At 50.3% G+C, this 16,584-nt stretch overlaps 1 protein-coding gene across 9 annotated transcripts in view; it reads left to right on the top strand.

Moving 5' to 3' along the window:
• The window catches only part of CRYBG2 (crystallin beta-gamma domain containing 2), a 35,990-nt gene that overhangs the window by 14,790 nt on the left and 4,616 nt on the right, over positions 1 to 16,584 (top strand). For 3 of the 9 annotated variants that reach the window (XM_021937928.2, XM_021937930.2, XM_021937931.2), the window contains exons 6-17: positions 2,091 to 2,230; positions 3,037 to 3,163; positions 3,466 to 3,501; positions 3,848 to 3,984; positions 4,146 to 4,272; positions 4,536 to 4,675; positions 4,784 to 4,910; positions 5,147 to 5,179; positions 5,310 to 5,422; positions 10,362 to 10,491; positions 13,419 to 13,558; positions 13,956 to 14,079. In XM_021937928.2, the coding sequence (XP_021793620.2) occupies positions 2,091 to 2,230; positions 3,037 to 3,163; positions 3,466 to 3,501; positions 3,848 to 3,984; positions 4,146 to 4,272; positions 4,536 to 4,675; positions 4,784 to 4,910; positions 5,147 to 5,179; positions 5,310 to 5,422; positions 10,362 to 10,491; positions 13,419 to 13,558; positions 13,956 to 14,079 (1,374 nt within the window). The remainder of the gene's footprint in view (positions 1 to 2,090; positions 2,231 to 3,036; positions 3,164 to 3,465; positions 3,502 to 3,847; positions 3,985 to 4,145; positions 4,273 to 4,535; positions 4,676 to 4,783; positions 4,911 to 5,146; positions 5,180 to 5,309; positions 5,423 to 10,361; positions 10,492 to 13,418; positions 13,559 to 13,955; positions 14,080 to 16,584) is intronic. The other 6 variants (XR_002521788.2, XR_002521789.2, XM_021937946.2 and 3 more) reach the window with 3 other exon arrangements.

Raw genomic sequence — 16,584 nt, 5'->3', positions numbered from 1 at the left:
TAATAATAATAATTTCATGTTTGTAAAGTGAAAACAACAATATTGTTTTCACAGCATAGTAATAAACTACCAAAATTAAGCTTGACACCAGAAGGAAGAGCAATGACTCTAAAAGCAGTGTCTATCAGGCATTTTGGTTCTTTTGGTTTGTTTGATTTTTGTTTCTTTCTTTTTTTTATTTTTATTTTTTGAGACAGAGTCTCATTTTGTCACCCAGGCTGGAGCGCAGTGTCATGATCTCGGCTCGCTGCAAGCTCCACCTCCCGGGTTCACGCGATTCTCCTGCCTCAGCCTCCTGAGTAGCTGGGACCACAGGCACCTGCCACCATGCCCGGCTAAATTTTTTTGTATTTTTAGTAGAGATGGGGTTTCACCGTGTTAGCCAGGATGGTCTCGATCTCTTGACCTCGTGATCTGCCCATCTCAGCCTCCCAAAGTGCTGGGATTACAGGTGTGAGCCACTGCGCCCGGCCTGATTTTTGTTTCTAATGAAAGAATGAATAACTGATTCCAGAGCTGTTGCAATCTTCCTGGTAGGAGATGATGAGAGCTCATTAGCCTTAACTAGGACAGTGGCCCAGGAGGAGGGGACAGTTTTCAAAGCCTCTCCAGAGGCTGGGCGTGGTGGCTCATGCCTGTAATCCCAACACTTTGGGAGGCTGAGGCAGGTGGGTCACCTGAGATCAGGAATTCAAGACCAGCCTGGCCAACATGATGAAACCCTGTCTTTACTAAAGAAAATACAAAAAATTAGCCTGGCGTGGTGGCGGGCACCTGTAATCCCAGCTACTTGGGAGGCTGAGGCAGGAGAATCGCTTGAACCCAGGAGGCAGAGGTTTCGGTGAGCCTAGATCACGCCACTGCACTCTAGCCTGGGCAACAAGAGCGAAACTCCGTCTCAAAAAAGAAACAAAGCCTCTCCAGAAACACGCAAATGTTTACAGACAATTAATTGTGAACTTCTGACAATAAATTTAACTTCATGTGGGAGGTAACGACTACAAGAGAAAAGCAAAGGCTTTGAAGTCAGATGTTTCTGGATTCCTTTGATTCATTCAGCATTGATTGGGCGCCTGTTGTGTGCCAAGCACATGGGAGGTGCTAGGTTGCAACAGTGAACAAAAACTATACTGCTCTGCTACTTACAAGCTGTGTGACCTTGGGCAGATTGCTTAACATTTCCAAGCCTCACTTTCCTTACCTGTGACTGGATGAATAACACCCACTGGGAGGACTAAATGAGATAGGGAAGGACATGACCTTAGCACAGTGCCTTGCATGCAGTAGATGCTTCGTACATATTTGATGAATGAGTGAGTGAATGAAAATGGTCCTGGTGGGGAAGAAACACTCAGAATACAAAGAGGATCTGCTGCTTCCTGGGATGAGGTGCAGGCAAAGCCAGTCTGGGCAGAGGCAGGAATCGTACCTAAAGGAGGGGTCAAAGCTGGAACTCAGGAAGTGACTGTCCATCTTGCCCATCCTCCCACCAGGCTGGAAGTCAGGCTACCCAGAGGTAAGGCTATGGGCCTGGCACTTTGCAGGGTCTCCCAGGAACTTTAGTCCCAGGTCCCAAAGGTTCAGCAAGGGACCCGCATGGGCTTTGGTCTCAGGCTTGGCTGGTTGACCTTGCAAAGACCACCCTAGTCACTTTCCTGGTCTCTGGGGGAATGGCCACAAAGGTTTTCCCAGAAGCTATTTGGAGCCCTGGCTAAATGGACTTGGGGAGGCGGGGTGTTGTCCAAGGGGGCTGTTTATATATCTTTTCTTTTTGAGACAGAGTTTCACTCTTGTTGCCCAGGCTAGAGTGCAATGGCTTGATCTTGGCTTACCGCAACCTCTGCCTCCGAGGTTCAAGCGATTCTCCTGCCTCAGGCTCCCGAGTAGCTGGGATTTCAGGCATGTACCACCACGCCCAGCTAATTTTTTATTTTTAGTAGAGACTGGGTTTCTCCTTGTTGGTCAGCTGGTCTCAAACTGCTGACCTCAGGTGATCCGCCCACCTCGGCCTCCCAAAGTGCTGGGATTACAGGCGTGAACCACCACACGCAGCTGTTTATATATATTTAATTTCCCCCCTCCTTCCATAGGACTACAGGACCCCGGAAATCAGCCTCTTCTCTGAGGAGGGCCTCAAGGGGGCGCAAGTGAAGCTAAGAGAGGCCTTGAAGAATTCCCAGGGTCTGGAGAAGCCCCTGCAGGTGGCATCTGCCACTGTCTCTGCAGGACTGTGAGTCTGGTCTATTCTAGAATCTCTTCATTTGACATTCACTGTGCTGGGTGCTGGGGACACAGAGGTAACAGAACCCAGTTCTTGCCTTCAGGAGTGCTCAGTCCACTGGCGGGGTCAGGCAAGTAAGCAGACAATAGCAATTCAGATTTTTGGGGTGAGGGAGCACAGAAAAACACCATACCATGAGAGGCAGAGTGTGGAAGTCAGAGAAACCTTCCTGGAGGAGGAGACACCATATCGGGATGAGTTGGCCAAGAATCTAAGCTCCATGAGGGCAGAGATTTTGTATGTTTGTTCACTGCTCTATTCCTGATGCCTGTAGCAGGGTCTGGCACACAGCAGATGCTTCTAAATATTTGTCAACCGAATGAATGGGGAAAAGAGTGTATCTGGCAGAGGGAATAGCACATGCAAAGGCCCAGAGAGGAGAGGGTTAAGCTTCAAATTTTCAGTCTAGCCGGTGTGAGCAACAAGTGGGAAGAATTGAGTCCCAGGGAGAAGGAGGAGGCCAGATTGCAGAGCCTCTTTGCATAGCTGGGTTTTATTGTGAGGCTAACAGGGAACTACTGGGGTTGCTGAAGCAGTTTTCCATGCATGCTAGAGAAAAATGCTCCAGCTGTTGTGTGAAATTAGAGAAGGCAAAGTCAGAGGAAGGGAGACCAATGTGGCTACTGCAAGAGATTATACGAGACTGATGGGAACCTCCCCAGAAAACCTCCTTTTCCCCTCTAAACCTTCCCTCCCACCTGCCAATCTGTGTCCCTTGAAGTCTGGGGTGCAGCAGCCTCTCTGCCTTCCCCCAGGTGGCTACTGTATCCCAAACCATTATTTGAAGACACTCCCTACATCCTGGAACCTGGAGAGTACCCCACCTCAGAGGCCTGGGGCACATCGGACCCCAGCGTGGGCTCCCTGAAGCCCATGAGATTGGTAAAGAACAGGGCACACCCACAGGCCAGGAGGTCTAGGCTCTGCCCCTTGTCCCAAGTAACATGGTCCTGCAGTCGGTGGGAAGGGACGGGGGATGAAGTTAAAACAGCACCCCTTGGAGACTGCTTCCTGGGAGCTGCTATTGGGAATGGGAGTGGAAGGAGAGGGAGGATTAACCTAAGAGGTGGGGGAAGAGGGAAGACATGGGGTTGGGGTTCTCAGGATCAAGAAAATCCTAGATCCCCAGCCCCATCTGTCTTTCCCATCTCTGGGCTGGTGTCTCAGCTCTGTCTCCTCTGCAGGGCTGCCCAAATGTGGAGAAGCCAGGGGAGCCGAGGGTAAGAGTCTGGGCTTAAGAGCCAAAGAGGGCCTTTGGTGGTGGGGTGCAGGTGTCTGGTTATCATGGTCTGGACAGGAAATCCAGAGAGGAGGGCACTGGGGGCCAGAAGCTGGGTCTAGGGAGACGGGACCTGATGGGCTCACTGGGAACTTGCTTTTGATGTGTAAGAAGGTCAGAGGTCAGAGTAGAGACAGGAATCGGGTAAGGGGATGGAGTTCAGTGAGAAGGTGGGAGGACTGGGGGGTGCCACATTGGCCCGATGCTGGGCAGAGCCATTCCTGAGCTGGCTGAGTGTGTTTGGGTCCAGATGACTCCCTGCCATCCTGACACCCGTTTTCCCCCAGGCTGTGGTGTATGAGGCCCCCGGCTTTCAGGGCCGCAGCTGGGAAGTGAGCCAAGACATCTACAACCTTCAGCAGCCAGAGGACAGCCAGAGCCCCCACCTGGCCTCTGTGGGGTCCCTGAGAGTTCTCGGGGGCTGGTGAGAACTCAGGACCCTTCCTTCCATTTCATCGCCTCCACTGGCCTGTACCCTTGGGAGTGGGGAGTGACCTGGGCTGCATAGGGGTGGGGACAGCTATCTCATTCATCCATGGGCCTCCTATGATTGAACCTGCCTGTCCGTCCTTCTGCTTTTCCCAGCTGGGTGGGCTACGAGAAGGAGGGCTTTCGGGGCCACCAGTATCTGCTGGAGGAGGGGGAATACCCAGACTGGTCACACTGGGGAGGCTATGACGAGTTGCTGACCTCCCTCCGGGTCATCCGGACGGTAAGCAAAGGCAATTGGCCCACCTGGCCCCAGGCAGCCCTCCCCCAGTACAATTTGTGGAGGGAAGAATTTGTACCCCCTCTCCGTGTTCTCCCTGGAAGTGTTCCCAGAGGTCTAGCCTCTCTTCCCTCTGCTGCTCTTCTCCAGGCCGTACTGTCAGCCTCACCCCTAATTCCCCGGGTGGGCTGTGACCCTCGGGTCTGGGCACTCCCAGGGGTTTCGGTTTGTGGGCGGGAAAGACCTGACTGTCCCTGGGAACCCAGGACTTTGGGGACCCGGCCGTCGTGCTATTTGAGGCCATGGACTTCGAGGGACATGGCGTGGAGGTGAGCAAGGCATTGCCGGATGTGGAGCTGGTGCAACACGGCCCCAGCACACAGGCCATCCACGTGCTCAGCGGCGTGTAAGTGACCCGGGCTCCGGGAGCGGGTTGGGCCCGGGTGAGCCGGGGGCGGTTCCAGGAGAGGTGCAGGCTCTGTCCCAGCTGACCCGCGCCCCGTCCTTCCTGCAGGTGGGTGGCCTACCAGGAGGTGGGCTTCTCCGGAGAACAGTACGTGCTGGAGAAGGGCGTGTACCGTAACTGCGAGGACTGGGGCGCGGGCAACAGCGCCCTCGCTTCGCTACAGCCGGTCCTACAGGTGCGTGCCGGCCGCGGGGGGGCGGGGCCTCCCCGGTGGCGGGACCTGGAGTTCGGGTGCGCCCCGCCCCCACGCAGAGGTAGCGGGCTGGAGGACCTGCCTGGGCGCTCGGGGCGGGGCCTTGGGAGGTGGCGGGGCCGAGGGTGCGGCCGCGGGGTGGGCAGTACTGAAACCTAGAGGAGCGGAGGCAGGGGGCCGGCACTCTCCCTAATTCTCAATTCCGCCCCTCCCTTCAGGTCGGGGAGCACGATCTGCACTTCGTCTCAAAGGTAAGGCGGGGACTCCACAGGGAGTCTTTGGGCTCCCTTCTCTCCCCTCGTTTCAAACCTCTCCCCTCCCCACTGTTCTCGGCCCTACTCCATCGCCCTTCTTCCCCTCATCTCCCCTCTCTGCCTCCAGATTCAGCTTTTCTCCCGCCCCGACTTTCTGGGCGACCACTTCTCCTTCGAAGATGACCAGGCCGCTCTGCCCGCCTCCTTCCGACCTCAGTCCTGCAGAGTCCACGGCGGCAGGTGAGGACGTGGAGGGGTGAAGGGCTGGGGGCGCTGGGGCAGAGGCGGGGCTGCAGGAGGAGAGTCTTTCAAATGATTTCCTTCCTTTGGCTACCTTGGGATGAGCTGTTCTGTCTTGCGCCTTTCAATTTTAAAACAAACAAAATAAAATAAGGTTTTAATGGAAAATGTAAAACTGTAGATTGTATAATATAAAGATAAATCTTATTTCCTCTATCTGTGTGGTCTTTTAAATTTTCAGTGGAGTATTTTAAATCCTTGACCCAACGTAAAATTTCGTGGGTAAACACTTCAACGTGTGTCTCTTTTTTTTTTTTTTTTTTTTTGAGACGGAGTCTCGCTCTGTCACCCAGGCTGGAGTGCAGTGGCCGGATCTCAGCTCACTGCAAGCTCCGCCTCCCGGGTTTACGCCATTCTCCTGCCTCAGCCTCCCGAGTAGCTGGGACTACAGGCGCCCGCCACCTCGCCCGGCTAAGTTTTTGTATTTTTAGTAGAGACGGGGTTTCACTGTGTTAGCCAGGATGGTCTCGATCTCCTGACCTCGTGATCCGCCCGTCTCGGCCTCCCAAAGTGCTGGGATTACAGGCTTGAGCCACCGCGCCCGGCCCGTGTGTCTCTTTTTCCCCACGTAGCCAGAAGTCATCACATCTAATAAAATTAATAACAATTTGTTCATATTACCCAATACCCAGTCCGTGTTCAGATTTCTCCTATTGTCTCAAAAATACATTTGTGAAATTAACTTGTTTTTCTCAGCATCTAAATAAGGTCCTTGGGGCAGGTTTCGTCATGTTGGCCAGGCTGATCTCAAACTCCTGGGCTCAAGCTGTCTGCCACCTCCGACTTCCAAAGAGCTGGGGTTACAGGCATGAGCCACCGTGACCGGCCGACCCCAGTAGTTTTTGTTGTTGTTGTTGTTGTTTTTTGTTTTTGTTTTTGAGACAGAGTTTTGCTCTGTTGCCCAGGGTGGAGTGCAATGGTGCGATCTCAGCTCATCGCAACCTCTGCCTCCCAGGTTCAAGCGATTCTCCTGCCTCAGCCTTCCCAAGTAGCTGGGATTATAGGCATGTGCTACCAAGCCCAGCTAATTTTGTATTTTTAGTAGAGATGGGGTTTCTCCATGTGGGTCTGGCTGGTCTTGAATTATCAACCTCAGGTGATCCACCCACCTTGGCCTCCCAAAGTGCTGGGATTACAGGCATGAGCCACCACACCTGGCGACCCTAGTAGTTTTGATAATTTTCTTGATATAAGATACTCCAGGATCACTTTGTACATTCTTTTTTGCTCCAAATCTAGAATTGGCTATTTGCCATGGAACGCTGGTTCCTTTTAGTGGCAAATGGTATTTAGAGACCAAAATCTGCATGCTAGGTGTTTCAAAGTTATAATGCCCATATCACAACTAATAGTAAAAAACCACTGAATGCTGTTGGGAGTTTCCTGTGTGGTTTTTTTTTTTTTTGAGATGGAGTCTTGCTCTGTCACCCAGACGGGAGTGCAGTGGCGCTATCTTGGCTCACTGCAACCTCCGCCTCCTGGGTTCGAGCAATTCTGCTTCAGCCTTCCAAGTAGCTGGGAATACAGGTGCCCACCACCATGCCCAGCTAATTTTTGTATTTTTAGTAGAGATGGGGTTTCACGATGTTGGTCAGGCTGGTCTCAAACTCTTGACCTTGTGATCCACCTCCCTCGGCCTCCCAAAGTGCTGGAATTACAGGCATGAGCCACTCTTGTGGTTCTTTTTGTCCTCAGGATATTCAACTATAACCTATTTGTTATGTATTAGTTCAAATTACTGTGTCTTAAACACGTTTGAAATAATACTTTTGTGTGTGTAGTTATGTCACCAACCTAATATACAGTTAGGTTCATTAATTGATTTTCAGTTTTAAGGAATACTTTTCATTTTTATCTATTTCTGGATTCGTTTTTATTTTTGTTTGAGACAGGGTCTCACTTTCCATTCGGGCTGGAGTGCAGTGGTGTGAACACAGTTCACTGCAGCCTTGACCTCCTGGGCTCAAGGGATCCTCCTGCTTCAGCCTCCTGAGAAGCTGGGACCATAGGTGCACACCACCATGCTCAGCTAATTTTTTTACTTTTTTCTAGAGATGGGGGTCTCACTTTGTTACTTAGGCTGGTTTCAAACTTCTGGGCTCAAGCAATCCTCCCTTCTTGGTCTCCCAAAGTGTTGGAATTACAGGTGTGAGCCACTGCACCTGGCCCTAATTCTGTTTTCCTATGAATAATTGCCATGAAGCTGGGCACGGTGGCTCATGCCTGTAATCCCAGCACTTTGGGAGGCTGAGGCAGGAGTCCAGGAGTTCAAGACCCACCTGGGCAACATAAGGAGACCCTGTCTCAACAGAAAAATTTTTAATTAGGTGGGTGTGGTGTCATGTACCTGTAGTACTACCTACTCAGGAGGCTGAGATGGGAGGATTGTTTGAGCCCAGAAGTTGGAGGCTGCAGTGAGCTATGATCACAGCACTGCACTCCAGCCTGCGCAACAGAGTAAGATCTTATCTCTAAAATAATAATTATTACATGAAATATTTACGTGGTTCCTGCCTTAGCTCAGGCTGCTATCACAAAATACCATAGTTTGTGTGGTTTAAATAAGAGAAATTTATTCTCTCACAATTCGGGACACTAGCAAATTCAAGATCAAAGTGCTGGCCACTTCACTTCCCCAGTGAGGCCTTTCTTCCTGGTTTGCAGAAGGCCATCTTCTCACTGTGTTCTCATGTAGTGAAGAGAGAGAGTAGGAGCTCCTGTCTCTTCCTCTTCTTTTTTTTTTTTTGAGGTGGAGTTTCACTCTTGTTGCCCAGGCTGTAGTGCAATGGCGCAATCTCAGTTCACTGAAACCTCTGCTTCCTGGGTTCAAGCAATTCTCCTGCCTCAGCCTCCTAAGTACCTGGGATTACAGGCATGCGCCACCACACCCAGCTGATTTTTGTATTTTTAGTAGAGATGGGGTTTCTTCATGTTGGTCAGGCTGGCCTTGAACTCCCGACCTCAGGTGATCTGCCCGCCTCAGCTTCCCAAAGTGTTGGGATTACAGGCGTGAGCCACCACACCCAGCCCCTTCCTCTTCTTTTAAGGACACTAATCCCATCATGGGTCCCACCCTCATGACCCCCTCTAAACTGAATTACCTCCAAAAGGCCCCGCCTCTGAATACCATTACATTGAGGGTTATGGCTTTAGCATATGATTTTGGGAGGACACAGACATTCAGCCTATAACAATTCCAAAGCCAATAGCTTTCATCTCTGTCCCTGCCACCTTTTTCCCTCTCTCCCCCTGGTAGAAATCTTTTGTTTGTTTGTTTGTTTGGTGTTTGGTGTATTCATCCACTGGCTTTTTTGTTATTGTTGTTAAGATATAAGCAAATATGGCCGGGCGCGGTGGCTCAAGCCTGTAATCCCAGCACTTTGGGAGGCTGAGACGGGCGGATCACGAGGTTGGGAGATCGAGACCATTCTGGCTAACACGGTGAAACACCGTCTCTACTAAAAAAATACAAAAAAACTAGCCGGTTGAGCTAGGTGACAGAGCAAGACTCTATCTCAAAAAAAAAAAAAAAAAAAAATAGATATAAGCAAATATACACTCATAAATTTCCATATAACTATAGACACCAAATATTTATATTTTGTTTTCCTTGTCCTCCATTTTCTTACACAAAAGGGAGCATACTATAACCAGGTTAATATAATAAAAAAACACTAAATTGTACACTTTAAAAGTGTGAATTTTGGCCAGGTGTGGTGGGAGGACGCTCTGGGAGGGCGAGGTGGGTGGATCACTTGAGGTCAGGAGCTCGAGACCAGCCTGGCCAACATGGTGAAACCCCATCTCTACTAAAAATACAAAATTAGCTGGGCATGGTGGCACATGCCTGTAGTCCCAGCTACTCGGGAGGCTGATGAATTGCTTGAACCCAGGAGGTGGAGGTTGCGGTGAGCTGAGATCGCGCCATTGCATTCCAGCCTGGGCAACAATAGCGAAACTCCATCTCAACAACAACAACAACAACAACAACAACAACAACATAGTATGAATTTTATGGCATGTGAATTGTATCTCAGTTTTTTAAAGGAAGTTTGCTATAAACACTGTTATGCACCTACTTTTTTCATCTGTTTGGAGATCACTTTATATCCCTTTAAGAGCTCTTTTTTATTCCACTTAACTGCTGCATTATACTCCACTTTTTCTTAATTTATTCAGCCAATCCACTATTGATGAACATCTGGGCTGCTTCCACCCTTCTCTGTTGCTGAAGTACTATAATGAATAGCCTCCTGCATGTGTTATTTCATGTTCTCAAAGGGTGTCCTTGGGATGGATTCCTAGGTATGAGATTGCTGAGTAATTACTCATGGAGTTTTGCTTAATATTGCCAAATTCCCCTCCATAGGGGCAGTATGATTTCATTCAGTCTTTTCTGTTTTTTTTTTTTTTTTGAGACGAAGTCTCGCTCTGTCACCCAGGCTGGAGTGCAGTGGCCGGATCTCAGCTCACTGCAAGCTCCGCCTCCCGGGTTTACGCTATTCTCCTGCCTCAGCCTCCTGAGTAGCTGGGACTACAGGCGCCCGCCACCTCGCCCGGCTAGATTTTTGTATTTTTTAGTAGAGACAGGGTTTCACTGTGTTCGCCAGGATGGTCTCCATCTCTTGACCTCGTGATCCGCCCGTCTTGGCCTCCCAAAGTGCTGGGATTACAGGCTTGAGCCACCACGCCCGGCCTCATTCAGTCTTTTCTTAAGTCTGACCTCATTCCCTGCTGCTGTAGTGCCTGTTCATCCTTGACCTCCCCTGGGACAGGGGGTCATGATCAAGTCTTCATTCCCTCTTCTGTATCTCAGGGGAACCTGGGCAGGCCAAGGACAGGTAGGCTCACATACCCTCCATTTCTTCCCCTTCCCCAGCTGGATCCTGTTTGATGAGAAGAATTTCAAGGGTGACCAGCACATTCTTTCTGAGGGCGAGTTCCCCACTCTCACGGCTATGGGCTGCCTAGCCTCTACGGTCCTGGGCTCTCTCCAGAAGGTATCCCTGGTGAGTTTCCATGTCCGGTTCCAGGCAATCCTGGAAGCGGAAGTTGCTGCTGGGGGAGTTCTGGACACAGAACCTGTGTGCTGGTGCAGGGGTTGACTCCAGTGTTTTTAGAACCCCCCTAGGTCCCCTTGACTCTGGGGCTGTAAAGCCAGTTTAGTTTGCTAGCTCTTCATTGAGCACCCACTGAGACAGGACCTGGGGACATGGAAAGAAATTGGACACAGCCCTGCCTGTAAGGAACCCATGGTCCCATAGACATAAAGATTACATGCGGAGTGGTGCATGCAGATACAGAAGTGGTGCGGGGATGGTGGGACTAACATTCAGGGCTGGGTGGGGCAGGGGCCAGTGCTGCCAAGGTGATGTTCCACGCAGGGAGGAGTGACAGGACCAGCTAAAAAGATGGCCCTGCCTGCCGCAGACCAATGGGAAGGGGCAAGGCAGTGGGGTTGCTGCTACAATGACCCAGAGTTAATTGTGATGTCCTTCACCTAGGAAGAGATGGATGGAAGTGACCACAATAAGGGGCTAGCATCTGTAGGACTTGGTGACTGACTGTGTGGCCAGTGGGGGCAGTACCCAGTCAGAACAGGTGATGCTTACTGAGTGCATAGTATGTGCCAGATGCTGTTTAAAATTAAAAGGCTTCACACCAGCCAGGCGCGGTGGCTCATGCCTGTAATCCCAGCACTTTGAGAGGCCGAGGCGGGCAGATTATCTGAGGTAAAGAGTTCGAGACCAGCTTGGCCAACATGGTGAAACTCTGTCTCTACTAAAAATACAAAAATTAGGCCGGGCGCGGTGGCTCAAGCCTGTAATCCCAGCACTTTGGGAGGCCGAGACGGGTGGATCACGAGGTCAGGAGATCGAGACCATCCTGGCTAACATGGTGAAACCCCGTCTCTACTAAAAAATAACAAAAAAAAAACTAGCCGGGCGATGTGGCGGACGCCTGTAGTCCCAGCTACTCGGGAGGCTGAGGCAGGAGAATGGCGTGAACCCGGGAGGCGGAGGTTGCAGTGAGCTGAGATCCGGCCACTGCACTCCAGCCTGGGCGACAGAGCAAGACTCCGTCTCAAAAAAAAATAAAAAAAAAAAAAAATAAAAATAAAAATACAAAAATTAGCCGGATGTGGTGGCGCATGTCTGTAATCCCAGCTACTTGGGAGGCTGAGACAGGAGATTTGCTTGAACCCACGAGAATGTCACTGTACTCCAGCCTGGGTGACAGAACAAGACTCCGTCTCAAAGGAAAAAAAAAAGGCTTGCCACATATACTAAACCTTTTTAATCTTCTCCACAACACTGAGAGGTGTGTTCCCATTATTATCTCCCTTTTCCAGATGTAGAAACTAAGCCACAGGCTCCAGGTCACATAGTTGGTAACAGGCAAAGCCAGGCTCTCCCCCAGGCAGCTGGTTCTGGGGTCCTAGTCCTTTGCAACTACATGTTGGGCTCTGAAGACAGATAAACCTGGTTCTGAAGCCCGGCTTTAGGTCCCTGAGCAAGTGATTTACCCTCTTCAGCCTGTTTCCTCCCTATTAAGTGGGGGATGATAATAGCTTCTACCTTATAGGGTTGTTGAAGAGTTATAATGAGATCAGGTAAAGTGCTTAGCATAATATGGCCTGTAGTAAACCCTGATGAATGTGAGCTGCTATTATTATCAGTATTATTGTTGTTATTGTTATCATGAAGATGAAGAGGAGAAATCTAGAATGAGGCCAGGTGCGGTGGCTTGTGCCTATAATTCTAGTACTTTGGGCCAGGCATGTTGGCTCACGCCTGTAGTGCTAGCACTTTGGGAGGCCAAGGCGGGCAGATCATGAGGTCAGGAGTTCGAGACTAGCCTGGCCAACACGATGAAACCCCGTCTCTACAAAAATTAGCCGGGCATGGTGGCTCTTGCCTGTAATCCCAGCTACTTGGGAGGCTGAAGCAGGAGAATTGCTTGAACTTTAAAGGTGGAGGTTACAGTGAGCTGAGATTGCGCCACTGCACTCAAGCCTGGGTGACAGAGTGAGACTCCATCTCAAAAAAGTTAAGTAAATAAATTCTAGCACTTTGGGAGGCTAAGGCAGGAGGATCACTTGAGCCTAGGAGTTTGAGACCTGCCTGGGCAACATGGTGAGACCCTGTCTCTACAAAAAATTAGCTAGGCATGGTAGCAGAGTCCCAGCTACTCAGGAGGCTGAGGTGGGAGGATCACTTTAGCCCAGGAAGTTGAGGCTACAGTGAGCTGTGATTGTACCACTGCACTCCAGCCTGGGCAACAGAGCGAGACTCCATCTCAAAACAAAACAAACAAACAAACAAACAAAAATCTAGGCCAGGCGTGATGTGATTACAGGATTACTCCTGTAATCCTAGCACTTTGGTAGGCCAAGGTGGACAGATCACCTGAGGTCAGGAGTTCGAGACCAACCAGGCTAACATGGCGAAACCCTGTCTCTACTAAAAGTACAAAAATTAGCCGAGCATTGTGGCACGTGCCTGTAATTGCAGCTACTCAGAAGGCTGAGGCAGAAGAATTGTTTGAACCCGGGAGGCGGAGGTTGCAGTGAGCCAATATCGCGCCACTGCACTCTAGCCTGGGCAACAAGAGCAAGACTCCATCTCAAAAAAAAAAAAAAAATAAGCCCCAGGTTTCCATCCTGGCTCAGAGTGCCAGGTTAGTTCTGAGAAGTGCTATTTACCAGAGAGGAGGTTTGAGGGGGAAATTGGGGGCCCAGCTTGGCACTTACTGCCTCTGAGAATCGGGGGCACTCGGCTGCCAGCATCCAAGAGTCGGTGGCCCTGCAGAACTGAGCTCAGGAGGGAAGAAGGCCTGACATGCAGATCTGGGAGTCTGGGTGTCTGGGATTGTGGGACTGTGTCTGGGACTTGGGCTCTCAGAGCCTCACCCTTGTCTGTCTCCTGGGCCCCAGCACTTTTCAGAGCCTTCGATTTTCCTGTATGGACTCCAGTGCTTCGAGGGGAAGGAGATCGAGCTCAGCAGGGAGGTGCGGAGCCTGCAAGCCGAGGGCTTCAACAACCACGTGCTGTCCGTGCGGATCAAGGGAGGCGTGTGAGTGCTGAGGGGAGGCACGGGTGCGGGGGCTGCTGGTGGGGATGAGTCATGGCAAGACGGAGATCCTGGGGGTCTCTGGCCTTTTTCCCCTCCCCACTTTTGCCCCACTCCCCTCCAAGCCAGGAAGGAGGGAGAAGTGCAGACTGAGAAGGGTCACTGGCTCTCAGGGCTTAGACCTCAGCTTGGTGGGCTTCTCAGGATCCTACTTTACCCTGCAAACCCCAAATCTACTTCCCAGCCTCCCTCTCCACCCTGGGAACCCTATTCCAGGCAGAGGAATCCCTGCATGAGAGAAGAGGAGGTGGAGAACGTTTTGATGTCTGTGTCTCCTCCTCTACCTGTCTGTCTGTGTGTCTGTGCTCTTCTCTGTGTCCCTGACACCTGCTGGGCCCAGTTGGGTGCTATGTGAACACAGTGACTTCCGGGGCCGCCAGTGGCTGGTGGGAAGCTGCGAGATCACCAACTGGCTGACCTACAGCGGCACCCAGAGGGTGGGCTCCCTCTACCCCATCAAGCAGGTGGGTATCGTGGCTGGCGCTGAGCATGTCTGGGGCTGAGCGTGTCTGGGCAGGCCTTTCTGGATGAGTGTCTAGCTGTGTGTTTCCCAAACACAGCATTTGTGTACTTTGTCACAATTTTTGCCACATCGTCATTCCTCTTGAGCCATTGTCTACTTAATATTTTTCTCTAGATTAACTCTCTTTTTAAAAGTCTTTTAATTAATTTTTATTTCTCAAAAAAGCTTTTTTTTTTCTTTTTTTTTTTTTGAGACAGAGTCTTGCTCTGTCACAAAGACTGGAGTGCTGTGGCAACATCCTGGCTCACTGCAACCTCCACCTCCCAGGTTTAAGTGATTCTTGTGCCTCAGCCTCCCAAGTAACTGGGACCACAGGCACGTGCCACCACGCTCAGCTAATTTTTGTATTTTTAGTAGAGGCAGGGTTTCACCATGTTGGTCAGGCTGGTCTCGAACTCCTGACCTCAAGTGATCCACCTGCCTCGGTGTCCCAATGTGCTGGGATTACAGACATGAGCCACCATGCCTAGCCCTTTTTTTTTTTTTTTTTTTTAAGATGAAGTTTTGCTCTTGTTGCCCAGGTTGCAGGTTGGAGTGCAATGGCACAATCTCGGTTCACTGCAACCCTCTACCTCCCAGGTTCAAGTGATTCTCCTACCTCATCCTCCCAAGTAGTTGGGATTACAAGCATGTGCTACCACAACTGGCTAATTTTGGGGGGTTTTTTAGTTTTTGTTTTTTGTGTTTCGAGATGGAATCTCACACTGTTGCCTGGGCTGGAGTGCAATGGCATGATCTCGGCTCACTGCAACCTCTGCCCCCTGGGTTCAAGCAATTCTCCTGCCTCAGACTCCCAAGTAGCCAGGATTACAGGTGCCTACCACCATACCCGGCTAATTTTTTGTATTTTTAGTAGAAACAGGGTTTCACTGTGTTGGCCAGGTTGGTCTCAAACTCCTGACCTTGTGATCTGCCTACTTCAGCCTCCCAAAGTGCTAGGATTACAGGCATGAGCCACTGTGCCCAGCTAATTTTTGTATTTTTAGTAGAGGTGGGGTTTTATCATGTTGGCCAGGCTGGTCTCGAACTCCTGACCTCAAGTGATCCACCTGCCTCGGCATCCCAATGTGCTGGGATTACAGGCATGAACCACTGTGCCTAGCCCCAGCCCAATTTTTATTTAGCTTTCTGAGTCTGTGCTTTTGCCTTCAACACTTTCATAATGATTTTCAGCTGCTGCATAAGGCCAGCAGGCTCGATCCTGTCACAAACACATTTAGCACACGTGGAACCGCCATAGGCCCTCCTGACATGTTTTTTGTTTGGGACAATCTCATAAGTACTTTAGAAACTCACAGCATGAACCCCTTGAAGTCTGCCTGGGCACACGCCACAAGCAGATTTTGGTGCTTTCCCAACTTTGTTGGTATAAAGGTCAACAATTCTATTACCAGGGGCTCAGGACTGCCTAGTTTTGTTAGAGGCTGTACCATAGGAAAACCTATAACAACAATATGTCAAATGCTGGAACATTCTGAGTGTCTCTAGACAACATCCCCAGAAGAGGAAAAAGAAAAAAAATCACTTTTTTTTTTTTTTTTGTATTTTTTTTTTTGGTAGAGACGGGGTTTCACCAGGTTAGCCAGGATGGTCTCGATCTCCTGACCTTGTGATCCGCCCGTCTACGGCCTCCCAATGTGCTGGGATTACAGGCTTGAGCCACCGCGCTGGGCCTCACTTTTTTTTTAACTTTACCCTTGTCCTAAGGAATATCTATAAAGTCATGAGTTTCATGTGTATATATGATTTTTTCTTTTTCTTTTTTTTTTTTTGAGATGGAGTCTCGCTCTATCGCCCAGGCTGGAGTGCAGTGGCACGATCTCAGCTCACTGCAAGCTCTGCCTCCCGGGTTCACGCTATGCTCCTACCTCAGTCTCCCGAGTAGCTGGGACTACAGGCGCCTGCCACCACGCGTGGCTAATTTTTTTTTGTATTTTTAGTAGAGATGGGGTTTCACCGTGTTAGCCAGGATGGTCTCGATCTCCTGACCTCGTGATCCGCCCATCTTGGCCTCCCAAAGTGCTGGGATTACAGGCCTGAGCCATTGTGCCCGGCCTGATATTTTTTAATAGACGTAATAAATACATTACCATTAATTTTTCAAAAATGAGTTATAGGCTGAGTGTGGGGGCTCACGCCTGTAATTTCATCACTTTGGGAGGCTGAGGAGGGAGGGTTGCTTGAGCCCAGGAGTTCCAGACCAGCCTGGGCAAGATGGCGAGACCCCATGTTCCTCTACAAAAATTACAAAAGAAATGAGCTAGGTGTGATGGCCTGTGCTATAGTCCCAGCTACTCGGGAGGCTGAGGTGGGAGGATCACCTGAGCCCGGGAGTTTGAAGCTGCAGTGAGCCATGATGGCTCCACTGCCACACCAGCCTGGGTGACAGAGTGAGACCCTGTCTCAAAAAAAAAAAAGTTGGCCGGGCGCGGTGGCTCAAGCCTGT

Source organism: Papio anubis, chromosome 1, assembly GCF_008728515.1.
Source record: "Papio anubis isolate 15944 chromosome 1, Panubis1.0, whole genome shotgun sequence".
Lineage (NCBI taxonomy): Eukaryota > Metazoa > Chordata > Mammalia > Primates > Cercopithecidae > Papio > Papio anubis.
The sequence above is the reverse complement of the archived record's forward strand: the minus strand, read 5'-3'. Positions and strand labels throughout refer to the sequence as shown.